The sequence below is a fragment of the Leucoraja erinacea genome, chromosome 9 (genome assembly GCF_028641065.1).
Source record: "Leucoraja erinacea ecotype New England chromosome 9, Leri_hhj_1, whole genome shotgun sequence".
NCBI lineage: Eukaryota > Metazoa > Chordata > Chondrichthyes > Rajiformes > Rajidae > Leucoraja > Leucoraja erinaceus.
In genome coordinates, this window is record NC_073385.1 from 10,448,717 (window position 1) to 10,476,476 (window position 27,760).

Here is a 27,760-nt window from a genome sequence, read left to right on the forward strand (position 1 = left end):
CGTCCAAGGACCCCAACAGTCTTTTCAAGTGAGGCAGAGGTTGCACCTGCTCCAACCTCATCTACTGTATCCGTTATTCCAGTTGTGGACTCCTGTATATCGGTGAGACCAGGCGCAGGTTCGGCGATCGTTTTGCTGAACACCTCCGCACAGTCTGTCTAGGCCTGCCTGATCTCCCGGTTGCTCAGCATTTTAACTCCCCCAGCCATTCCCATACTGACCTTTCTGTCCTGGGCCTCCTCCATTGTCAGATTGGAACAGCACTTCATATTTCCCATGGACAACTTACACCCCAGCGGTATGAGTATTGACATCTCTGGCTGCAAGTAACCCTTGCTTTCCATCTCTCTCCATCCTTCCCCCTTCCCAGTTCTCCGACCAGTCTTATCGTCTCCGACTATATTTTAACTGTTTGCTTTGTTGTTACATTCTCCCAACTAACAATGATTTATTCTACATGCTCCTTCATGTCCATTCACATTATCCTGTATTTACACCTTACACGTCCTTATCTATACACTTCCTTATCTATGCACCTCCCTCCCCCTGACATTAGTCTGGAGAAGGGTCTCGACGTGAAATATCACCCATTTCTTCTCTCCAGTCATGCTGCCTGTCCCGCTGAGATGCTCAGGCATTTTGCGTCTATCTACGATTTAAACCAGTATCTGCAGTTCCTTCCTACACTAACCGTCTATATCTCTCATTTCCCTCTCCCCTGACTATCAGTCTAAAGAAGGGTCTCGACCCGAAACGTCACCCATTCCTTCTCTCCAGAGATGCTGCCTTTCCCGCTGAGTTGCTCCAGCATTTTGTGTCGATCTCCATGGAAAACATGGATAGATGCCATTTTTGGTCAGAACCCTTCTTCAGACTAACTGGAGAACGCTGAAAGAGAGGAGGGGCATGTCTGGTATGTAGAAGGTTGATACAGATGAAGGTTTTTTTGATAGGCAGATGGTGGACAAAAACCAGAGATGAAAAGATAGAATGTGTGAAACAAAAGGATTGGAGAATTGTGAAGCCAGAAGAAAGAATATAGATAGAGGGGGAGGGGAGAAATATGTGTGAGTCGGGGGAAGAAGGTGGGGGATGGAGAGGAAATTGGGGATGGGGTTTAGGGAGAAAGAAGACAGAGGAGAGGTTTATTAGTTAACTAAAATTGGAGAATACAATGTTCATATTGCTTGGGTTGTAAGCTACCCAAGCAGAATATGAGGTGTTGTTCCTCCAGTTTGGTTGTAACGTTGCTCTGGCAATTAAAGAGGCCCAAGACAGTAAAATCAGTATGGGAATGGGAAGAGGCATTAAAAATGGTTAGCAACCGGAAGATCCCATAAGCTGCCCGAGCGCAAGTATTTGGCGAAACGATCGCAGAGTCCAATTGTGATGCAAAATAAATAAGCTGAAACAAAATCAGAAATGCTGGAGGAAGACAGCCAGTCAAGCAGCATCTATAGGTTTTGATGGTTCCTAATGCGGCTAGCCAAATCTTGCAATGTATACCTAAATGTTATGAATTATATGAAATCAATTCCACTGTTGTGAGCAATGAGAATGACTGTGAGGACAATGATCAGGCTTGAGAAGAGTAATGGGCCTGTCCCATGGCGATTTTTTAGGCAACTGCTGGCGACTGTCATAGTCGTCTTGGCGACAACCTACGACAGCACCTACTTCAAGCTACGCTCATTGGCGCCAAACCCACTGTCGCCAAATAATGTTCAACGTTGAAAATTTAGCGGCGACCAGAAAAACGCTACGACTTTTTGCACGACTGAGGAGACTACTCCCGGCGATCACTGGCGAACATGTGGGAACAAACCACTCGCCTGTAGTTGCCTAAAAAAATCGCCTGTGGGACAGGCCCATATGGTTTTATTAGGCTCAAGGGGAATCATGGCTAGAGATGGTACATGACTGAGTAGAGATAAAAAGAAAGAGACCCCAACAGAATATGGAAAGTTAATACCAGATGTCATGAGTTAGACTTGTATATAGTACTAGACCAAGTGCAGACCCGTTGGGTCTGTTCCCCCAACGTGCGGTTGTGGGGGGGGAGGCGGCATGCAGCGTCACACACTAACTACCCCCCCCCCCTCCCCCACACTCACGCTAATGGGGAGGAGGGGGGAGAGAGAGAAAGAGAGAGAGAGGGGGGGAGAGGAGAGGGGAGAGAGGGGGGGGGGGGGGGGGCCAGGGAGAAAGGGGGGGAGAGAGAGGGGAGGGGGGGGAGAGAGAGAGGGAGTGCTGAGAGGGGGGTGAGATGAGGGGGGGGGGAGAGGTGGGAAGCAGGGAGGGGGGAGGGAGGGTGGGGGGAAGGGGGTAGGCGTGTGTAGTAGGGGAGGGGGGGTTTAGGGGGGGGGGGAGGGGATGGAAGGGAGGAGGGGGAGAAAAAGAGTGGAGAGAGAGAGGGGGGGGGGAGAGGAGGGGGGGGGAGAGGGGGGGGGGAGAGGAGAGGGGGGGGAGAGGAGAGGGGGGGGGAGGGGGGGGGGGGGATGAGAGGGGGGGAAGAGGAGAGGGGGAGAGAGAGGAAAAGGGGGAGGGGGAGGGATAGGGAGAGAGGTGGGGAGAGAGAGGAGGGGAGAGAGAAAGAGAGAGAGAGAGTGCCTTTTTACTTCAACCCAAACCCAAACAACCATTTGCAGGCAGTGCTTTTTTACCTCTAACCATATTTTCATTTTCAAACCAAATTAAGGGTACTCACAGTGCTGTAGAAATGTTTCAGTGTCATTCAGAGCTCTGATTGAGGCACACCACTTGCAGAGACTGATTGAGGCACACCACTTCCTGATTTGATAGTCCCTCCCCGTCCCTCCCCCTCCCTCCAGCAAGGGCAGCAGAGAGAATGGGGAATTTTGTAAAAACATTAATATCTCTGTCAATTTTTATCGACGGGAAAAATCCTCAGCACACATGCGGCGGAGGGGGGCTCTGAGCGAGGTGGCCAAAAATGACGGTTGTAGGTGGCGGCGTACTCTCGGAAATCGCAGCACAGAAAGCCAAAACCGGTCAAGAACAGACTTTTAGTAATATAGATGTAGCCATGATAACCCAAATTAGAGATGGGTGTGGGAGGTTAATTTAATAACAATAGGCACACTTTCTTCCAACTAACAATAGCACTCCTAATCCCTCGAATTATTGATATCCCTGATCGTCCAATCACTGTGATCCCATGAGTATCTGATTATTTGATGGGAGGTGCAATTCAATTCCTAAATATCTGTGCCCGTTGTGGCAATGAACAGATATTTCCATGGTTAGATTGTTTAAAAATGAAAATAAAACCAATATAGTATAGTATGAACTGTTCTTCTGAGAAGGGATTTGACTTATTTGCATTTATTATTTTGTGGAGACACGTTAAATCACCATAATGGGCCTCAACTCGAAACAACAACTATCAGTTTGCCTCCATAGATGTTGTCTGATCTGCTGAGTTCCTCCAATATAGATTGCAGCATCTATAGTCTCATGTCTCCATATTCTACGTCTAGATTTGGGGGTTCTTGATTGCAAATGTTAAGCGTCCCATTCTCTTGCACTAATTTGCTCTTCCAAATTTAATTAATTTACATAATGTATCTTCTCTCTAGCTAATTCACAAACATTTGATGTGTCCATTGGAAATCCAGTCCTGCTGCAAATAGACACAGAAAATTACTGGGATGACGCTGGTATAGGTTACCTAAATATTGACATTTACAGCAATTTTAATGTCAGGGTAAGGATATTATTTTGCAAGAAAATGCAAATGTGTGAAGGTTTTTTTTAATGTTGACTTCACTTAATTAGTTTAAAGAGAAAAAGGTTGCAATATAGTTGAAATTCTGTTTGAATGCTGATGTTCCACAATTAGAGTATAACGTAATGTAAAAGCATTAACGATTAAGATTGAGGAAGCGTCTGACAGCAAATGCAAATAATTTTCCATCAATTGTAAGGAAAATATTTTGAATACAAACTGTCATTCACTTTCCCATTGTCTATATGTGTATTCATTCAAATTAAATTTGGAAAAGACAGATCAATAATTTAGATGAAGGGATTAAAAGTAACATTAGCAAATTTGCAGATGACACAAAGCTGGTTGGCAGTGTGAACTGTGAGGAGGGTGCTATGAGAATGCAGGGTGACTTGGACAGGTTGGGTGAGTGGGCAGATGCATGGCAGTTGCAGTTTAATGTGGAGAAATGTGAGGTTGTCCACTTTGGTAGGAAAAACATGAAGGCAGATTATTATCTAAATGGTGTCAAGTTGGGAAAGGGGGAAGTACAACGGGATCTGGGGGTCCTTGTGCATCAGTCAATTAAAGTAAGCACGTAGGTACAGCAGGCAGTGAAGAAAGCGAATGGCATGTTGGCCTTCATAACAAGAGGAGTTGAGTATAGGAGCAAAGAGGTCCTTCTGCAGTTGTACAGGGCCCTAGTGAGACCACACCTGGAGTATTGTGTGCAGTTTTGGTCCCCTAATTTGAGGAAGAACATTCTTGCTATTGAGGGAGTGCAGCGTAGGTTCACAAGGTTAATTCCCGGGATGGCGGGACTGTCATATGCTGAGAGAATAGAGCGGCTGAGCTTGTATACTCTGGAGTTTTGAAGGATGAGAGGCTATCTTATTGAAACATATAAGATTATTAAAGGTTTGGACACGCTAGAAGCAGGAAACATGTACCCAATGTTGAGGAAGTCCAGAACCAGGGGCCACAGTTTAAGAATAAGGGTTAAACCATTTAGAACGGAGATGAGAAAACACCTTTGCACACAGAGAGTTGTGAGTCTGTGGGATTCACTGCCTCAGAGGGAGATGGAGTCCAGTTCTCTGGGTACTTTGAAAAGAGAGCTAGATAGGGCTCTTAAAGATAGCGGAGTCAGGGGATATGGGGAGAAGGCAGGAACAGGGTACTGATTAGGGATGATCAGCCATGATCACATTGAATGGTGGTGCTGGCTCGAAGGGCCGAATAGCCTACTCCTGCACCTTTATCCATTGTCTATTGTCCTTGAGACTTAGAAATTGTGGTGCACTATTATAGGGACATTATGTGATTATAGAACAGGACAGCAACATTCAGCCTTGGGAACGACTGAACTATATTACACGTTTTCTTTTGTGTGTGCTGCTGAACACATACTGGAAGAAATACAGTTCAGAACCAAGGTCATATCGGGAAGAACCTGCCACCAAGTCTAATTCACTGTCAGAGGATTGAGGACAGGGGTGTGAGGATTAGAAATCATGGCCTCTGAGGTAATTGATAACAATCCCCGTCTACAAATACTCTCCTCCGCCTAGCAGAGCTGGTCCTTACCCGCAACCAAGAACGGAACTCACTATCAAAACATGGAGGGAACGGGGGACACACACAAACGAGGCTTCGGAGGCTCAATCCGGTGCTAAAAACGGCGATTTTTAAATCGGGATCACAAAAACTTGGCGGGGATGTCCCCCACCTCTCAAAACATGGGGGGGACGTGTCCCCTCTGCCCCCCGGGCTTTCCACCCCTGCCCTCAACAACTTTTCCTTTAACCTCCCATTTTCTCCAAATTCAAGGTGTAGCTATGGACATATATGCATGGGCCCCAGCTATGCCTGCCTCTTTGTAGAGTATGTCAAACTATCATTGTTCGAGGCGTACCGTGGCCCTATCCCAAACTCTACCTCCGCTGCTTTGACGACTGCATTGGTGCTACCTCCTGCACCCATGCAGAACTCACTGACTTCATCCATTTCACCACTAACTTCCATCCAGCACTCAAATTCACCTGGACCATTTCCGACATCTCCCGACCGTTTCTAGACCTCACTATCTCCATCGCAGGTAACAGACTACTGACCGACATCTACTGCAAACCCAGTAACTCCCATGGCTATCTGGACTACACTTCTTCCCACCCTGCTTCCTGTAAGGACTCCATCCCCTATTGCCAATTACTCCGTCTACGCTGCATCTGCACCCAGGATGAAGTGTTCCAAACCAGGGCATCGGAGATGTCCTCATTCCTTAGGGAATGGGGGGTCCCCTCTTCGACTATAGATGAGGCTCTCACCAGAGTCGCCTCTATATTCCGTAGCTCCACTCTCACTCCCCATCCACCCACCCGTAACAAGGACGGAGTCCCCCTTGTCCTCACCTTCCACTCCACCAGCCGTCACATACAACTTCTGACATTTTCACCACCTCCAATGTTATCCCACCACTGGTCACATCTTCCCATCTCCTCTCCTTTCGGATTTCCACAGAGACCGCTCCCTACGTAACTCCCCGGTTAATTTGTCCCTTCCCACCCAAACGACCCCATCCCCTGGTACTTTCCCGTGTAACCTCAGGACATGCTACACTTGTCGCTTTACCTCCCCCCTCGACTACATCCAAGGACCCAAGCAGTCTTTCCAGGTGAGGTCCCTGCACCTCCTCCAATCTCATCTATTGCATCCGCTGTTCGAGGTGTCAACTGCTCTACATCGGTGAGACCAAGCGCAGGCTTGGCGATCGCTTCGCCCAACACATCCGCTCAGTTCGCATTAACCAACCTGATCTCCCGGTGGCTCCGCACATCAACTCCCCCTCCCATTCCGATTCCGACATTTGTGTCCTGGGCCTCCTCCATGGCCAGAGTGAGTCCCATCGCAAATTGGAGGAGCAGCACCTCATATTTTGCTTGCACAGTTTACACCCCAGCAGTATGAACATTGACTTCTCCAATTTCAGGTAGTCCTTGCTTTCTCCCTTCTTCCCCTCCTCTTCCCAGCTCTCCCACAGTCTACTGTCTCTGCCTCTTCCTCTCTTCTTCCCGCCCCACCACCCCCTCATCAGTCTGAAAAAGGGTCTCGACACAAAATGTCACCATTTCCTTCGCTCCATAGATGCTGCCTCACCCGCTGAGTTTCTCCAGCATTTTTGTCTACCTTTAATTGATAATGAAAATTGCTTTGCAGATGCATTTTGCCTTTAGCAGCACTGTTGATATTACTTGAGAAATTCTTACACTTGGCGGCATGATGGCACAGCGGTACGTTTGCTGCCTTGCAGTGCCAGAGTCCCGGGTTCGATCCTGACTACGGGTGCTGTCTGTACGGAATTTGTATGTTCTCCCCATGACCTGCATGGGGTTACTCTGAGATCTTCAGTTTCCTCCCACACTCCAAAGACATACGGGTTTGTAGGTTAACTGTTTTGGTGTAAATATAAAATTGTCCTTGTGTGTAGAGTAGTGTTAATGTGCGGGGATCGCTGGTCGGCGTAGACTCGGTGGGCCGAAGGGCCAGTTTCCGCGCTGTATCTCTAAAACAAATAAACCTAAAAAACTAAATGAAAAAGAGTGCGAGAGATAAGTAAAATTGTCATTAATAAATAAGGGAATAAATTTTGTATTAAGCACCCAGAAATGTGCATAGAGTTAAGGGCCTGTCCCACTGTACGAGGTAATTCAAGAGCTCTCCCGAGTTTAAAAAAAGATCAAATCGTGGTAAGCACGTTGAATGTACGTAGCAGGTATGCCGGAGCTCTGAATGCCTCTTAGCGACTCGTAACGCTAACAGCAGGTAATCGGGAAACGCGGTAAGCTCGTGAAGACTCGTTAAGATTTTTCAACATGTTGAAAAATGTTCACGAGAGCCCCGAGTACCTACGAGCGGCTATTACCGTAATTCACTGAGTTCGAATCAGGTGAAACTCTGGAGAACTCTTGAATTAGCTTGCACATTGAGACAGCCCCATTAGTCTTCTCTGGCTTCAATCTTCTGGCTCTGCATGTGTGAATGGTTGTGTGAATAGTTTAATTGAATTCCCTGCCCTTCCTAAATGGGATGCTGCACTGAATCTTTTAATGGCATATACAATTTAATTTACAATTGTAAAATTGGTTTCGACTTTCAATGCTTTTTCAGATAACAGGTGGATTCAGAAATCTTAAATTAACTTTGTTTGAATCACCATAACACTGAACCAACATATTGAACCACACTTGTTTAATCCTGACCATAATCCCACCTCAGCTGGACTGGAGAGCGGCATCTCCGGCCTGGATCGACCGCCTCAGCGCAGAGGGAGAACAAGGAGGGAAGAGATGGAAACTAAGACTTTGCCTCCATCACAGTGAGGATGTGCTTGGTGAACTCACTGTGGTGGATGTTTAATTGGTGTTTATTGTATGTTTTGTTATTATTGATTCTGTGTATGACTGCAGGCAACATAGTTTCGTTCTGACCGTAAGGTCTGAATGACAATAAAGGATCTATCTATCTAGCATCGAACTATTATGGAATTTAAGGGTTACACTATGTACTTCAGCTTCCAGTCACATGATTTGGTTACCTTGTATAACTACTAATTTATTTATTATTGATTATTGTTTATTTATTGTCTTGTTGCATTAACGGGCCTGTAAAAGCTACAGCAAGTACGAATTTCATTGTTCCGTTCTCGGTGCATCAAGAGCATCTTTGTTCATCGATCATCTCAGAACATTCAGATGAAGTTACCTAATTACACCATATTTACAGCTGTTTGTTGAAAAAAATATTTTCTCTTTATTTTAGGGATACACTACAGTGTCCATTTCTATTTCTGAAGCATCACTGTTGTGCCCAGTAATTAGCATCCCAATTATTCTGTTTTGCACCTGTCCAGTTGGAAAAGTGATCCTTTATAAAGAGCCTATATCAATCAGTCGGGATGAGTGGTTGTATGGTCATCCAAAACATGATGAAACTGACTCTGTTCTTTTGAAGACCTTGCCTGTAAGTACCATTCAGAAAATAACCCTAAATTGTACTACAGAAGAAGTTGCTGTAAAAAATAATCTCTGTGATGCTTTGAACCTGAAATATGTCATCATTCACAATTAGTATTATAAGGGTTAGTTGCTTGCAAGTCCTTTTTACTGACTAGAGCAGTGGTTCCCAACCTTTTTTTGGCCATGCCCCACCTAATTACCTCTAAAATCCTGATGCCCCCCCCCCTTGCTTTCCCTTGAGAGAAAACGGAGGAAATAGATATTATAAGGGTAACTTAGCAAAAGCTCTTTGAATTGCATTTCTAAATCCAATTCAATAAATAAGGTTCTCCCATGACCTAGCAGGCTTCGTGCGACGTGCATGAAGAGCGATGGCTCGGTGATTATGTAATAACTACACAATAAAGACCTTTTTTTACCCCCAAAAAAATTATTTACTCAAAATAACATCTGAAACATAAACTACATATGTTTACCTGATGAAAAATCCAAAAAAATAAAAATCGAAAATTTGGACCCAGACCTCCTCAGTCGCGCTCAATTGCCCCCCCCTTAAAAATCAAATTGCCCCCCTGTGGGGCATACGCCCCACGTTGGGAACCACTGGACTAGAGCAACCAAGATATGATTTTACTCTTAAGGATGCAAATTTGTGGTAGTACCTGTAATAAATTTCTAATTTTCCTGATCAATATTTAATTCAGTCTTTACACAAAAACACACCATCCATCATTTAATGAGAGGGAGATGACTTGGGAGATAAAGATGTCAGCATAATTGAACAATGCATACAGTTCTTAATCACAACTTCAGAGAGCACCAGTAAATCACAAAATACTTAATTGTAAATATGGGTACTAATTATTACATAAACTCATTGGGCTTTAAAATAAGCTTTGAGGCATAGGAAGCCCAGAATGTCCAAAACTTTTAATTAAAGTACGTTATAAAAATTAATACAACCTGAATTTCATCCAATATGTAGAGATTTACATCAGAATTGGAAATGATGGGCAGACTTTGAGGGTATAATGAAAAGGTCAAAAAAGTCAGTCCTGCAGCAATCCGTATTGTATGTACTTGCACTCTTAGACCCCTCATCCTCCTGCGCTCCAAGGAGTAGAAACCCATCCTACTCAACCTCGTACTACAGCTCACGCCCTCTGTCCTGGCAATATCCTCGTAAGTCTTTCTAAACCCTTTCAAGCTTGAAAGTATCTTTCCTATAACATGGTGCCCAGAACTGAACACAATATTCTAAATGCAGTCTCACCAACGTCTTATACAACTGCAACATGACCTCCCAACTTCTATACTCAATACTCTGACTGATGATGGCTAATGTGCTAAAAGCCTTTTTGACCATCTTATCTACCTGCAACACAATAGACAATAGGTCCAGGAGTAGGCCTTTCGGCCTTTCGAGTCAGCACCGCCATTCACTGTGATCATGGCTGATCAGGGGTGGATTAACCATTAAGCAGACTAAGCACGTGCTTAGGGCACCAGGGCCAAAAGGGGCACCAAAAAGTTAGGAAAAGGGTGAAAAAAAAAAACACACCCAACAAGGTGCTAATTCCCAATTATCAGAAAGTGAAAGGTACTCAAAGACTTGTCAGACACTCATTGATGCTTATCCAGATGACATGAACAAGACTTTGTCTACAGAGCTTCAGCAGTTCCATTCATATGTTCTTCATAAGTTTAAAACAACCAAGAAAACATCTTTCACTCACATGGAACTTTACAACACAATTACAGAAGACAAACTAGAGAGTGCCTTTCCAAATGTTGAAATTGCCTTAAGAATATTTTTAACATTAATGGTCACCAACTGCACAACAGAGAGGTCTTTCTCACAACTGAAACGTGTAAAAAACCCAAATAGATCAGTTATGCTTCAAGAAAGACTCGACTCACTGTGTATATTAACAATTCGAGCAGACTTTCTGAGAAGTATTAATTTCGAGGATGTTATCAGTGATTTTGCAAAAATGAAATGTAGAAAAATGCCTTTCAAGTCATGAATATTGGAACTTTGATACATTTAATTTGTGAAATATTAAAATAGATGTTGTATTGCATTTTTGTAGAACTTTATGTAGCCCAAGCTTGGCTTAGTTTGTACAGTATATTGTGTTATCATATGAACACATTTTTGTACTGCTGCAACCTGCATTGTATATCTGGTCAGACAGGTCAACAAATAAAATGGACTGGGTCAGTGTGGAAAGGAAGGGGGCACCAAGATTGATCAGTGCTTAGGGCACCAGTGAGCCTTAATCCGCCCCTGTGGTTGATCATCCACAATCATTACCCCGTTCCTGCCTTCTCACCATATCCCTTGACTCTGCTATCCTTAAGAGCTGTATCTAACTCTCTCTTGAAAGTATCCAGATAATTGGCCTCCACTGCCCATTGAGGCAGCGAATTCCAAAGATTCCAACTCTCGGTGAGAAAAAATGTTTCCTCGTCTCCAAATGGCTTACCCCTTATTCTTAAACTGTGATCCCTGGTTTTGGATTCCCCCAACATCGGGAACATGTTTCCTGCCTCTAGCGTGTCCATACCCTTAATAATTCTTATATGTTTCAATAAGATCCACCCGTGGAACGAGTCCAAGCTTCACAACTGCCTGTAGTGGGAGAATGTAGGTGATTCAAACAAATACATTCATACAACATTAAACAAAAATTGTAAAATCATGATTATAAATCAAATCATAAACTTGTAACTTCAGATAATTAGAACTTAAATCTTTTGCCGAAAACGTTATTCTTTTCAACTGGTTTGCTGTTCTGTGAAACGTCATCCTTCTAAACTCCAGCGGTAGGGAGAACAAAACTGAAGGAGCAGAGTGCAGCCGGGGGGGCTGCTGTGTTTGCTTGCGAGGGCTGCTGTGTTCGCGGGCGGAGGTTGGCTGTATTTGCGGGCGGGGGATGGCTGTGTTCACGGGCGAGAGCTGGCTATGTTTTCAGGCGGGGGCTGACTGTGTACGCAGGTGGCGGCTGTGAGCACGACAGGCGCTGGGGACGGGAGCCGCTAAGTGAGTATGGAGCCGGTATGTGCGGTTGGAGCCCGGGACGGGAACCGGTGAGCCCACACCCCCCCCCCCTCTCGTACATCCCCCTCCCCCACACCCGCACTCCCCAACACTCCCCCCTCCCCACGGCTACAGAAAGCTCCTGACGTTGCATTGGGGGAACAGGTGAGTGGTGGAATATTGCATTGGGGAATGTGTTGCGTTGGGGGACTAGGCCTCCCATGTGACTTAGTCTAGTCTACTAATAATAATAATAATAATAATAATAATAATAATAATAATAATAATAATAATAATAATAATAATAATCATATATTTTATTGTCATTGCACATAGGTACAACGAGATTTGGTATGCAGCTTCCATCCGATGTCATAACTTAAACAACTAATAAAATTTAGATACCCAGAGAAACATGATTTATAAAAAGAACAGTAAAACAGTAAAACAGAACTTTTTTTCCACAGCCGCGTTCGGTGCTGGGCTGCTCCGAATTTAATCGGTCTGGAGAGCGCAAAGCTGCTGCGTGTGAAATATACTCATTCTCATTTTCCATAGTGCAGATATATCAACAAGGTAGTAAAATTATTTTTGTTTATAATAGATAAATTACAGACCACCATCCACGCATGGAATCAATGTTCCAGTAACCGATAACATCTATAATGCTGATCCGAGTAAACCAAAATTTCGAGACTATTATAAAATCTCAAAGGTAAGTACTTTATATATAGAAATGTCATTTTCAAATAGGAATCATGAAATAGTATTGAGCTACTGTGTAATTTTCCCTTTGCCCCAGGCAGCAAATCACCTGTAGAATTTTCTGCATTCATCTCCTTGCAGCATTTCCTGGCAACTCCTTGTCAGGAACATCTGGCTGTAATGCTGGAGAATCTCCATGGCTCCTGTGCACAAGGAACAGGACTCTTACAGCTACTGCTTTTCACCTGCCTGCCCGGGTCCCTCTGAGACTGTAGAGAATATGCTCTGATCCTGCTGCCAAGTTGCATGCATTCATTCAGGAACAATGGTCCATTGTAACTGGAACACCTTTTATTGTATAGGAAGGAACTGCAGATGCTGGTTATACACTGAAGATAGACACAAAATGCTGAAGTAACACAGTGGGTCGAGACCCGAAACATTACCCATTCCTTCTCTCCAGAGATGTTGCCTGTCCCGCTGAGTTACTCCAGCATTTTGTGCCTATCTTTTATTGTGTGGTGGGATGTCCCTTACAGCACATTCAAAGAGCAAGCAGCACTGATATTGGATATTCCCCTTTGTGAACCTTACAAATGAAATTCCTGCTTTTTACATGAATTTCATGAATTATGTTGGCGTTACCCACAATGCTGCATTAATGCAAAAAAGGAAAGGTCAAAATAAATTTTGGATGTAAATAGAAACATCGAAATGGAGTAGGCCATTCGGCCCTTCGAGCCTGCACCGCCATTCAATATGATCATGGCTGATCATCCAACTCAGTATCCTGTACCTGCCTTCTCTCCATACCCCCTGATCCCTTTAGCCACAAGGGCCACATCTAACTCCCTCTTAAATATAGCAATGAACTGGCCTCAACTACCTTCTGCGGGAGAGAATTCCAGAGATTCACCACTCTCTGTGTGAAAAAGGTTTTCCTCATCTCGGTCCTAAAAGATTTCCCCTTTATCCTTAAACTGTAACCCCTTGTTCTGGACTTCCCCAACATCGGGAACAATCTTCCTGCATCTAGCCTGTCCAACCCCTTAAGAATTTTGTAAGTTTCTATAAGATCCCCCCTCAATCTTCTAAATTCTAGCGAGTACAAACCGAATCTATCCAGTCTTTCTTCATATGAAAGTCCTGACATCCCAGGAATCAGTCTGGTGAACCTTCTCTGTACTCCCTCTATGGCAAGAATGTCTTTCCTCAGATTAGGAGACCAAAACTGTATGCAATACTCCAGGTGTGGTCTCACCAAGTCCCTGTACAACTGCAGTAGAACCTCCCTGCTCCTATACTCAAATCCTTTTGCTATGAATGCTAACATACCATTTGCCTTCTTCGCTGCCTGCTGCACCTGCATGCCTACTTTTAATGACTGGTGTACCATGACACCCAGGTCTCGTTGCATCTCCCCCTTTCCTAATTGGCCACCATTCAGATAATAATCTACTTTCCTGTTTTGGCCACCAAAGTGGATAACCTCACATTTATCCACATTATACTGCATCTGCCATGCATTTGCCCACTCACCCAGCCTATCCAAGTCACCTTGCAGCCTCCTAGCATCCTCCTCACAGCTAACACTGCCCCCCAGCTTCGTGTCATCCGCAAACTTGGAGATGTTGCATCAATTCCCTCATCCAAATCATTAATATATATCGTAAATAGCTGGGGTCCCAGAACTGAGCCTTGCGGTACCCCACTAGTCATTGCCTGCCATTGTGAAAAGGACCCGTTTACTCCTACTCTTTGCTTCCTGTCTGCCAGCCAGTTCTCTGTCCACATCAATACTGAACCCCCAATACTGTGTGCTTTAAGTTTGTATACTAATCTCTTATGTGGGACCTTGTCGAAAGCCTTCTGAAAGTCCAGATATAACACATCCACTGGTTATCCCTTATCCACTCTACTAGTTACATCCTCGAAAAACTCTATAAGATTCGTCAGACATGATTTACCCTTCATAAATCCATGCTGACTTTGTCCAATGATTTCACCACTTTCCAAATGTGCTGCTATCCCATCTTTAATAACTGATTCTAGCAGTTTCCCCACTACCGACATTAGACTAACTGGTCTGTAATTCCCCGTTTTCTCTCTCCCTCCCTTTTTAAAAAGTGGTGTTACATTAGCTACCCTCCAATCCTCAGGAACTACTCCAGAATCTAAAGAGTTTTGAAAAATTATCACTAATGCATCCACTATTTCTGGGGCTACTTCCTTAAGTACTCTGGGATGCAGCCTATCTGGCCCTGGGGATTTATTGGCCTTTAATCCATTCAATTTACCAAACACCACTTCCCGGCTAACCTGGATTTCACTCAGTTCCTCCATCTTCTGGCAAGGGCCCCGACTCGCCTTTGCCTTGTCCTGGCTCCACTTCCTCGGCGTAAGCGTAAACGTCGCCGGGGTAAACGCGGCGGCCGGTTGGTGAGGCTGAAGGCTTGTCTGGTGAGTTTACCTGCGTCTTCCTGGACTGGGATTGGTCCCGTTCGTTCACTTGTTCTTCCTCGACGCTCGTTGGACCCTGATGGCTGCTGCCTGCTGCCTGCCGTTGGCCCGGAAGAACTGCTCCTCCCTTGTGGCCCCTCCTCTCCTCGACCCCGCAGGCGTGGTTTAAATCTCCTCAACTTGCGGCCCTTGTGCCGGGCTCCCCTGACATCGGACGCCGTGGACCAGCCTGTTCCTGTCAAGATTGCCCTGGTGAACGCTAGGTCGCTGGTGAACAAGACTTTTATTTTGAAAGATTTTTTTGAATCCAGAGGGTTAGATCTCCTCTGTGTGACTGAGACATGGCTGGGTGTTGGTGAGTCCAGCGCTTTCGCTGAGATGTTACCCCTTGATTGCTGCTATCTTAACTCCCCGCGGACGTCGGGCAGAGGTGGAGGACTAGCTACTGTCTTTAGGAGTCATTTTAAATGTAAACAGCTGTTGCTTTCATCCTCTTTAGCAAGTTTTGAATTAAGTTTGTTTGAGCTGGTTGGCTCTAACACAGTGTTGTGTGCTCTGGTCTATCGGCCTCCAAAGTATAATAAGGACTTTTTAAATGACTTTTCTATTTTCCTGGCTGAAATCATGCCTAGATATGACCGTGTACTTATTGTAGGGGATTTTAATGTTCACGTGTGTTGTCCTGAAAAGTCTATGGCAAAGGACTTTTTGAATCTCATTGATTCATTTAGTCTTGTACAATCTGTGTCAGGACCTACACAAGAGCATGGTCACACGCTTGATCTTGTCCTATCATATGGTTTGCCCGTTTCTAATCTAGTAATTTGTGATGCCGTGTTTTCCGACCATATGCCTGTGTTATTTGAGGTTATTATTGCACCTACTGCAGTTCGACCTCGCGCTCCTGCTCAGCACTGTCGTGTTGTTAGCCCCTCCACTGCTGTTCAGTTCTCGGCTGCTTTCGCTCTGAACTCCATCGTTCCTGAGTCTGTGTGTGATACAGAGGAGCTTAGCTCATGGCTTCACTCCACCTGCCAGACTGTTTTGGACACTGTGGCTCCATTGAAGTTCAGGCAGCCTAAAACTAAATTTGAGCCCTGGATGAATGACACGACTCGTGCTGTCAGGCGCGAGTGTTGTAGAGCTGAGCGGAAGTGGAAGAAAGACAAACTGCAGGTGTCATTTCAAATGTTGAGGGAGAGTTGGTGTCATTATCAGAAAGTTGTGAAAGCTGCTAAGAGGAAACATTTCTCAGGTATTATCCTCTCTGACTGCCGCAGCCCTCGTGTTTTGTTTAACACCATTAACACAGTTCTTAATGCCCCGCAGGCAGTCTGTATGGAGGCGTCCCCTGCTGTGTGTGAGAACTTCCTCCGCTTTTTTGTTGATAAGGTCGCTATGATTAGAGCTCTAATCCCACCATCTGCTTATGACCCCTCGGTATCTGTTCCATGCACGGCTGTATTTGATCATTTTAAGCCCGTGTCTCTCTCCTTTTTGCATGAGATTGTTGGTCGTTCAAAGCCCTCAGGTTCTCCGAATGATGCTGTTCCTCCTCGGCTGTTTAAGGAGGTGTTGCCCACTGTAGGACCATCTGTTATCGCTGTCGTTAATAGCAGTTTGTCCTCGGGTGTTGTTCCTGCGCTTTTTAAACATGCAGTAGTACAACCCCTGATTAAGAAACCTGCTCTTGACCCTGCAGTTCTTGGGAATTTCAGGCCTATCTCCAAACTGCCTTTTTTATCAAAAGTCCTAGAGAGGATCGTGCACAGGCAATTGATGGCCTTTTTGGAGGAACATGACGTTTTGGAGGTTTTCCAGTCCGGTTTTAAGTCCCGGCACAGCACAGAATCGGCCCTTTTGAGGGTTTTTAATGATATTTTTTTGGCTACTGATCAAGGTGACTGTGTTGTCCTCGTGCTTTTAGATTTGTCAGCTGCCTTTGACACAGTGGATCATGAAATTTTGATCTCCCGTTTGGAGCAGTGGGTGGGTATCAGGGGCATAGCACTGGAGTGGTTCAGGTCGTACTTGGCTGATCGAACTTTTTGTGTCAGCCTTGGGGACTCTGTATCCTCCTCTGCTCCTCTCTCGTGTGGGGTCCCACAGGGCTCAGTTCTTGGCCCTCTCCTCTTTTCACTCTATTTGCTCCCACTCGGTTCCATCCTTAGGAAGCACGGGATTTCATTCCACTTTTATGCTGATGACAGTCAGCTTTATGTGCCTCTGGGAAAGGGGGGTGTACACTCTGTCGGGCTCTTGCTTGAGTGTCTCAGTGACATAAAGGCCTGGATGTCACTGAACTTTTTAAAATTTAATGATGACAAGACAGAGGTAATGATCTTTGGTGGCACCTCTGGGGCCCCCCCTGTTGATCTAGGCTCTTTGTCTGCATATCTCAAACCTAACATCACGAACCTGGGGATTAAAGTGGACCCTGAGCTTAGATTTGACTGTCAGGTGAGGGCTGTTGTTAAATCTGTTTTTTTCCATCTGAGGCAGCTGGCAAAAATAAAGCCGATTTTGTCAAGGCAGCACTTTGAGACGGTAATCCATGCCTTTGTTACCACCCGGCTGGATTACTGCAATGCACTGTATCTGGGGGTTAGTCGGTCCTCCATCGCCCGTCTCCAGATGGTACAGAATGCAGCTGTTCGTCTCTTGACTGGCACACGAAAGCATGATCATGTTTCACACCTTTTGGCCTCTCTCCACTGGCTGCCTATTCAGTATAGGATTTGTTTTAAAATTCTTTTATTTACTTTTAAATCCCTAAGTGGTCTTGCCCCATCCTACCTATCTGAGCTTCTTCACCCTTATTCGCCCTCCCGCTCTCTCAGGTCAGATGATCAGCTGCTCCTGATTGAGCCAAAGACTAAGCGGAAGCTCAGAGGGGACCGTGCCTTTGCTGTGTCGGCTCCGAGATTGTGGAATGAATTGCCTCTGCACGTTAAACAGGCCCCTTCTCTAGCTGTTTTTAAGTCACTCCTGAAGACATATCTATTCTCCGTGGCCTTTGTAGACCAATGAGGTGTTGAATTGTTTATTAACTTTATTTGCTTGGTTTTGCTGCGTTGTTCGTACTCGTGTTTTACGTTTTTTAATTTATTGTTTGGATTTTCGTATGTAATTTATGCGCCTCGTGTTAGTTGTATGTTCTGTTGTTCTGCCTGTTTTATGATGTCTTGCTTGTTTTCTTTTTTCTGTACAGCACTTTGGTCAGCTTTGGTTGTTTTTAAGGTGCTTAACAAATAAAGTTATTATTATTATTATCTCATTTGACCCCCGATCCCCTGCTATTTCCGGAAGATTATTTATGTTTTCCTTAGTGAAGACAGAATCAAAGTAGTTATTCAATTGGTCTGCCATGTCCTTGTTCCCCATGATCAATTCACCCGTTTCTGACTGCAAGGGACCTACATTTGTTTTAACTAATCTTTTTCTCTTCACATATCTATAAAAGCTTTTGCTTTTATGTACACTTGCTATAAATGCTTCCTATTTAATAAAGCTGATTGGAAGTGAATACCAGAAAAGCAAAATTGAGATATCACCTTTAGCCCTGATTTTAATTACAGGAAACTGGAAGCTACAAGCAATGTGCAGGGAAGAAATCAAGGGAGGAATGTGGCTGCACTCCAGAAATGAGGTTATCTTCCTTTGCTGAATTTTCAGACTGCAGACAAAGGGTAAGATTGTTGTTCACCTGGAATGGGGTCGCATCAGCTAAAACTTAAAAAAACATCATTTTAGATTACAATAATTCACATTAAATCACCATAATGTTTCGCAGTACTTCAGTCAGCACCTGGATAATTAGTATCTGTTTACCATGACTGAACAAAGCAATCAATGAAAATAGATATCATAATTAATTTTATGACATCTGAATCGAAAGTTGGTTAATAATTGAGAATTAGCATCTTTACCAATATTCAAATGCTTAGAAACATTTATTTAGTGTGAAGCAACAACAACAAGTAATAAATCTTTTAAGGCTGAAATCATCTCCAAGGTCAAACTTTTAATGGTGCATTAAGGCCACAGGAATTGAGAAATAATTCTGGTATATCAAGGCATTAAGTGAAGGACTTTTGAGCAACTTACTCTTGCTTCACTTTTCTTCCATCTTATATTATCTTTAAGATATTAGCAGCAGCATATTATTATTTTGATCCTTACAGATTGTTTGATCCTTTACATAATACACTTTTTCAGGTGCTGCAATGGTTAAATTTTGCAGCCAAATACAAGTCGTCTCCTTCTTAGTCGGTGAACATAAAGTGTATTGTCAGGGGAAAGTCCAAAGCCCCAATGGTAATTCAATTGTGTTTATTGGTCAGTTTTAGGGATGCAGTGTGGATAAATGTGAGGTTATCCATTTTGGTGGAAGGAAAGGACTATTATCTAAATGGTGGCCGATTGGGAAGGGGGGAGATGCAGCGAGACCTGGGTGTCATGGTACACCAGTCATTGAAGGTAGGCATGCAGGTGCAGCAGGCAGTAAAGAAAGCGAATGGTATGTTAGCTTTCATTGCAAAAGGATTTGAGTATTGGAGCAGAGAGGTTCTACTATTGTACAGGGTCTTGGTGAGACCACACCTGGAGTATTGCGTACAGTTTTGGTCTCCAAATCTGAGGAAGTTTTATAGAGGGAGTGCAGAGATTCACCAGACTGATTCCTGGGATGTCAGGGTCTTAGAAGAAAGACTGGTAGACTTGGTTTTACTCTCTAGAATTAAAGATTGACATGATCTTATAACTTACAAAATTCATGGACAGGCTAGATGCAGGAAATTGTTCCCAATGTTAAAACAAGGGGTCATATTTAAAGAAATCCTTTAAAACCAGATCACTTTTTTCACGCAGTGGTGAATCTTGTCTTGCCCAGTTTATGGCCCTTGTGGCTAAGGGGATCAGGGGGTATGGAGAGAGAAGGCAAATGCTGGAGGCTCGAAGGGCCGAATGGCCTACTCCTGCACCTAATTCCTATGTTTCTATGTTTCACGATCAGCAAGGTCAGAGAAGGAGTGAGTTGGATATTTAGAAGACCAATCACCCATGTTTGTTTGCCCAGTTATGCAAATGCTGGATATATTGGTTAATACCATCAACAACTATTTTTTCAATTGGAAAAAGTATTTGGGCCCCTGGTTGATGCGCATGGAGGTGGTGAAATGTCATGCACCATATTTCCTGGAGTTGCAAGGGAAGACACCACCGCTGGAAGAAGTGAAAGACATCGGTTTTATTGAGGAAACACTATCTCTGGTGCTAAAAAAGGGAGGAGAATTGAACATGAATTTGGTGGTGGCATTTTAACTTTTGAAGAAGTGCAGGTAAACTGTACTAGTACATACTGTCACAACAAAAAGCATTATGTAAGAAGCAACTGCAGATGCTGGTTTAAACTGAAGATAGATTCAAAAAGCTGGAGTAATTCAGAGGGACAAGTAGCATCTCTGGAGAGAAGGCATGGGTGATGTTTCGGGTCGAGACCCTTCTTCAAAAGCATTGCCTATTAATATAAACCTGCATGGTTTTATATTCGTCCTGTATGTCAATGAAGCACATTTATAAATATACTGCAATTGTGTATTGAACTATGTCACCACCTCTGTTTTTAAAAGGTTTACAGGGTTCAATATCCAGCCTATGATTTAGACATCTCCCTTTTGCTGAGGAAATCAGAAGAAAACGATCAAGCATTAACTTCTCCATTCTTTGTTGTATTCAATGAAGTAAACAACCGGGTTAACTGGAGAGCGACAAGTAAGTGAAACATACGCACATCGATTACAATTTTAACATAAATCAGGAATTTAAAAAGCTGTAAATCTGCAACATTGGGACATTGAGTTTATTAGTGTCATGTACACCAAAGAACAGTGAAAAGCTTTTGTCTGTGTGCCATCCAGACAAAGAAAAAACTATACATGTTTACAATCAAGCCGTCCACAGTGTACAGATAACGGGTTCAGCATAAATTTAGTGCAAGGTAAAGTCTGATTATGTCCAATTGAATATTGTTGAAATATCTCCAATGAGATAGATGGGATGCCAGGACTGCACTGTAGCTGATGAGAGACCTTGTCGCGGCAGCATGAAGTGTAGATGGAAGGCAGCGTGACGTCTAGAGGTTATAGTTGTACCAGATGTTAATGGGGCCTTTCTCAATAATGCCTGATCCAATTAGGCCATGGGGACTTATTCATCTTAATGTTCTTCAAGAGACTCAATACCACCCCTTTCTCGATATTAACATGTCCAGAATTTCAATATACCTCTCCCTGATCTTGCTATCCTCAGTGTCCTCTAATAGTAAAGTACTCGCTCAGTACCTCAACCACTTCCTCTAGCCCCATCAATTGAAATGTCAACATAAAAACAGGAAATAATCTTCAGATCTACCGATGCTGGCTAACGTAAACCAAAAATACTTCACACTCAAGAGGTTAGGTAGCATGTGTGTGAAAAGAAACAGAACTGATCCCTTTCCCAGCCTCTCACTATCTTCAAATTGTTTGTTTGATAAATGCATATTTCAGTAGGATTTCAACTTAATATCCCATGCAATTTGTGCATGGACAAGACAGTATCTACTGTACCATCAGTTGTCTAAGCAAAATTGAAATTTGCAATATTGGGCCAATGACTAAAAGTGTTACTGGCACCGTGCTGCAGCAAACCAATTAGAATGCACTAGGATCTAGATGTCTTTATTGCTTTTGTGCTCAGAAAATAGACACGGAAAAAATAGTTGAAATTCCATTTAGAGCAAAAAAAAACATTTTTAGTTATTCCAATAGCTATCAGCTTCAATTATGAACGTCTTCGATTGTGGAAAGTACGTAATGATGTTTGTTGGTAAGTGAAGATTTTCTCCCTTCATCGTGTTGGAGGGCCACAGTGAACATGAATTTCACAACTTAGAATTCTCTAACAGAATAGAAGTGTCTTCCAGATTGCTCAGTCATGATAAAACTTAACCAAAGGGGAGATCGAGAACTCCTTCTCCCCAAAGGTAAATTATGAAATTGGAAATGAAGAGATCCAGAAACTCTTGATGAATGTTTGAATAAACTTCCTAATACAGATAAATTAATATCTCATATTTATAATATCCTATTAGTGAGGTACCACCGACGGAATTATATAGGCAAACATGGGAAAATGAACTAGGCCAACCAATAATGAAAGATATTTGGGACAAAAGTTTACAACATATACATCAATGCTCGGTAAATGCCAGACACTCTTTAATACAATTTAAAGTATTACACAGACTACATTAAAACAAAACTAAATAGAATCTTCCCTCAAATCTCTCCTATATGTGATACATGTCAGCATTTAGAGGCTAACTTAACTCATACATTCGTAAACTGTATAAAAATCAAAAATTTCTCGACAGATATTTTTAGAATAATCTCTGAAGTTGTCAACACCCAATTGGATCCCGACTCAAAACGAATAAACACTAGGATTATCAGAACAAAGCTTAACACTTACAACAAGCCAAAGAAACTTTCTCGACTACAACCCCCACAATTATAATGTGGATTATGGAAATGTCGGTGACCATACATTTGGAAAGAACTAGATTTGTCTTAGTGGACAAACAAGAACTTTTTGTCAGAACATGGTCTTCATTTATTGACTATTTGAAGGGGTGGATTGGTTCAGCACGGGAACTTGACTGAAGCTCAAACTCAGGATTAGATGAAAAGTTATACTTTATAATTTACGAACCTATCTCCAATGTTGTATTATTAGTAAATTATTCCATTCTTCTTTATCATGTTTTTTTCTTTCTTATTCTCTATCTATAAAAAAAACTAGAAGCAGGGTCAATATACAACTGATAATATTAGCAGTGTATGACTGACTGATATACATGAAATGTTTTTATTATGATATGTACTTGCTTGTAATAAAAATATTAAAACATTTAAATTTAAAAAAAAGGAAATGAAGATTGGTTGTTCTGTCCACTCATGGACATAGCAAAGGCATATTACAGGAGAAAGCACAGATGTCCAACTGAAAATATGATCAATTGAAGAGTGCTACTGAATATAGAGAATGTAGTTGAAATGGGTGTGTAAAAAAAAGATATAGCTGAATCTCTAATTTATATCTGGAAAAAAGTATGAACTAAAGTGTAGATTGGCTATTGCATGCTAGCCAATCATAGTGTGCGTTAGTGGTAGCTACGCCTTGTACGTGCTTTATAATATCAAGAGCTCGCATACGCCAGTCAGTAGATGTACCAGCTCAGAGCTGTAACGTACTGCAGGTAGATCCTATGTTGTAAGTGATTTAATAAATATTTGTTGTATCTTAACCTGTGTTCAGGTCACATCATTACATGGTGTCAGACAGTGAGTCTGACCCACTCCGTTTAAGTTTACCGGGTTTTATTTTCTTTTATTAGTTTTTGTCTTTACTATCTCCGTTATGGCTAATTCGTGTCGCCGCTTAAGCCCTTTGATCTTTGATTCAGACATTGCTGAACGATGGGGTCTTTTCGAACGTGACTACACTCATTATGCTCACATCGTTCATCGGAATGACCCCCCAGAAGTGCATGCATCTGTTTTGCTCAATCTTGCGGGACCTGAGGCAATGAATCATGCCGACAACTTCACCTTTGCTCCTGCTGTTTTGGATGACAACGGCCAGGTCCGTGTGCCGGCAGAAACAATTGACGACCCTGTTGGTTTGCTAAGAAAGTTCAGAGAACTGTGTGATATGCCTTCAAACCATATTATTGAAAGAACCAAATTCTATGCTCGTTTACAGCAGGTCGATGAGCCTATTGAACAATTTATCAGCGGCTGAAGCACATGGTTGCGCACTGTCGATTTCGTGATTTAAGGAGATTTAGTACGAGATAAGCTGGTGGATGGAATGCTTGATAGCAAGCTGAGAGCTGAGCTTCTCCGAAACACTGAATTGACCCTTGACCAAGCAGAACATTCTTGCCGTATTTCCGAGATAACGTCTGCAATCTCTGTAAAGAATTGAACCACTTTGCACGAAGCTGTCATTCCCGTGTAACTCCTAATGCTTCAATGACAACCCTCACCTGCTTAACGGATACTGACTCCCAAGTTCCCAAGTTGTCATCCCCCGCTTCGCTCTCAGACAGTGTTGATAACAGTTCTGCCATCCACTCCCTCCTCCCCTCGTCTAACGAGCTACTTGACCCTGAAGTTATGTTCGTGAATAACAGGCCGCATCTTGCCAAGGTGGACCCAGGCTCAAAAGTGAACGTCATATCATTAAGGGAGTTCAAAAAAATTCGCAATGCTGAACTTATTGATAAGGCCTCCGCAACGCTTCGGACTTATGGGGGAGAGGTTCTGCACCAACTCAGAAAAGCAGATTAAAAATGCACTGTAGATGAACAGACCCGCACCTTACAGTTTTACATTGTTAAAGCTAATTCAGAGACTTTGCTCTGTATCAATGCATGCCACGATCTAGGTCTGCTCTACTTTGGACGGGCTGTGCACAAACTCTGCCTCACTGATGAGCCCACTCAGCAGCTACTCTCCCAATACAAAGACATGTTTAATGATGAACTTGGCAAGTTACCTGTCAAATATCGCATCACTGTTGATCCTGAAGTCACACTCTTGGTCCGAGTGCCACATCATGTCCCACATGCCATGCGTGACAGAATACACGCTGCACTCAAACGCATGGTCTCATTGGGTGTTATTGCCGAGGTAACTGACCCATCCGACTGGGTTTCCACCATGGTCGTTGCAACCAAGAAAAACAAGGAGGAGATCCAATCTGCATTAACACTGCCATCAAGCGCCCACATTACCCAATGTGAACCACAGAGGATAAAAACATAGAAACATAAAAAATAGGTGCAGGAGGAGGCCATTCGGCCCTTCGAGCCAGCACCGCCATTCATTGTGATCATGGCTGATCGTCCCCTATCAATAACCCGTGCCTGCTTTCTCCCCATATCCCTTGACTCCACTAACCCCTAGAGCTCTATCTAACTCTCTCTTAAATCCATCCAGTGACTTGGCCTCCACTGCACTCTGTGGCAGGGAATTCCATAAATTCACAACTCTCTGGCTGAAAAAGTTTTTCTCACCTCAGTCTTAAATGATCTCCCCTTTATTCTAAGACTGTGGCCCCTGGTTCTGGACTCACCCAACATTGGAAACATTTTTCCTGCATCTAGCTTGTCCAGTCCTTTTATAATTGTATATGTTTCTATAAAATACCCCCTCATCCTTCTAAACTCCAGTGAATACAAGCGTAGTCTTTTCAATCTTTCCTCATATAAGTCCCGCCATCCCAGGGATCAATCTCGTGAACCTACACTGCACTGCCTCAACACAAGGATGTCCTTCCTCAAATTAGGAGACCAAAACTGTACACAATACTCCAGATGTGGTCTCATCAGAGCCCTATACAACTGCAGAAGAACCTCTTTACTCCTTTACTGAAATCCTCTTGTTATGAAGGCCAACATTCATTAGCTTTCTTCACTGCCAGCTGTACCTGTAAGCCAACTTTCAGTGACCAGTGTACAAGGACGCCCAGGTCTCGCTGCACCTCCCCCTTACCTAACCTAACCCCATTGAGATAATAATCTGCCCCCTTGTTTTTGACACCAAAGTGGATAACCTCACATTTATCTATATTACACTGCATCTACTGCGCATCTGCCCACTCACGCAACCTGTCCAGGTCACCCTGCAACCTCCTAACATCCTCTTCACAGTTCACATTGCCACCCAGCTGTGTGTCATCCGCAAACTTGCTAGTGTTGCTCCTAATTCCCTCTTCCAAATCATTAATATATATGGTAAACAGTTGCGGCCCCATCACAGAGCCTTGCGGCACTCCACTCGCCACTGCCTGCCATCCTGAAAAGGACCCGCTCACTCCTACACTTTGCTTCCGGTCTGCCAACCAATTTTCTATCCACGTCAACACCCTACCCCCAATACCATGTGCTCTAATTTTAGTCACCAGTCTCCCGTGCGGGACCTTATCAAAGGCTTTCTGAAAGTCTAGATACACTACATCCACTGGCACCCCTTCATCCATTTTACGTTGCATCCTCAAAAAATTCTAGAAGATTAGTCAAGCATGATTTCCCTTTCATAAATTCATGTTGACTTGGACTAATCCTTTTACTGCTATCCAAATGCCCCATTATTACCTCTTTAATAATTGACTCCAGCATCTTTCCCACCACCGAAGTCAGGCTAACTGGTTTGTAATTCCCCGTTTTCTCTCTCGCTGCTTTCTTGAAAAGTGGGATAACATTAGCTATCCTCCAATCCACAGGAACTGATCCTGAAACTATTGAACATTGGAAAATGATCACCAATGCGTCCACTATTTCTAGAGCCACCTCCCTGAGGACCCTGGGATGCAGACCATCAGGCCCAGGGGATTTATCATCCTTCAGTCCCATTAGCCTACCCAATACTATTTCTCGCCTAATGAACATTTCTTTCAGTTCCTCTACCCCCTTAGATCCTCTGTTCTCCAGTACATCTGGGAGATTGGTGTGTCTTCCTTAGTGAAGACAGATCCGAAGTACCTATTCAACTCTTCTGCCATTTCCTTCTTGCCCATAATAATTTCACCCGTGTCTGCCTTCAAGGGACCCATATTTGACTTTGCTACTCTTTTTTCCTTAACATATCTAAAGAAGCTTTTACTGTCCTTCTTTGTATTCCTGGCCAGCTTCCCTTCGTACTTCATCTTTTCAGCCCGTATTGCCTGTTTTGTTTCCTCCTGTTGTCGTATGATAGTTTCCCAATGTTGTTCCACCATCATTTCCTGCTGGGATCCCTTTCCAGTCTACCTTGGCCAGCTTCCCTCTCATGCCTTCATGGTCCCCTTTGTTCAATTGCATCACTGCCACTCCCGATTTAACCTTATCCTTCTCAAATTGCAGATTAAAACTAATCATTTTATGATCACTACCTCCAAGCGGTTCCTTTACCTCCAGTTCTCTTATCATATCTGGTTCATTGGACAACACTAAATCAAGAATTGCCTTTTCTCTGGTCGGCTCCATTACAAGTTGCTCTAAGAATCCATCTCGGAGGCACTCTACAAACTCTCTTTCTTGGGGTCCTGAACCAACCTGATTTTCCCAGTCGACCTGCATATTGAAATCCCCCATCACCATAGTGGCATTACCTTTGTTACATGCCAGTTTTAACTCATGCTGCAACTTACACCCCACATCCGGGCTACTATTTGGGGGTCTGTAGATAACACCAATTAGTGTCTTCTTGCCTTTACAATTCCTCAACTCAATCCACAGTGACTCTACCTCGTCAGTCCCTATGTCTTCCCTCGCAAGGGACTGAATTCCATCCCTCACCAACAGAGCTACCCCCCCTCCTCTGTCCACCTGCCTGTCCTTTCTATAGGGTGTATAACCCTGAACATTAAGTTCCCAGGCCATATCCTCCTGCAGGCACGTCTCAGTAATCCCCACAATGTCATATCTACCAACCTCTAACTGAGCCTCAAGCACATCTACTTTACTTCTTATACTTTGCGCATTCATATACAATATTTTTAATTCCTTACGCATCTCACCTTCCACATCGATCCCTATTACACTTGGCTATACGCTCCTATCTCTTTGTGAGCTTCCTTTCCCGTTAATTCTGGGATCATTAACAATCCCTTTACTCTCTTTCCCTTTAACTCCGTCCTCGACTATCCCAATTGACACCCCACTCCCCATATTCAGTTTAAAGCCACCCGTGTAGCAGTGGCAAATATGCCAGCCAGAATGCT

At 43.5% G+C, this 27,760-nt stretch overlaps 1 protein-coding gene across 2 annotated transcripts in view; it reads left to right on the forward strand.

The window, feature by feature from the left end:
• LOC129699993 (cation channel sperm-associated auxiliary subunit beta-like) overlaps positions 1–27,760 on the forward strand; it is an 87,805-nt gene that overhangs the window by 45,189 nt on the left and 14,856 nt on the right. For both annotated transcript variants that reach the window (XR_008723974.1, XM_055640117.1), the window contains exons 4-8: positions 3,600–3,727; positions 8,546–8,746; positions 12,390–12,500; positions 18,529–18,639; positions 20,581–20,722. Coding sequence is in view for 1 of the 2 variants with exons in the window: in XM_055640117.1 (XP_055496092.1) it covers positions 3,600–3,727; positions 8,546–8,746; positions 12,390–12,500; positions 18,529–18,639; positions 20,581–20,722 (693 nt within the window). In the remaining variant the exon portion in view is untranslated. The remainder of the gene's footprint in view (positions 1–3,599; positions 3,728–8,545; positions 8,747–12,389; positions 12,501–18,528; positions 18,640–20,580; positions 20,723–27,760) is intronic.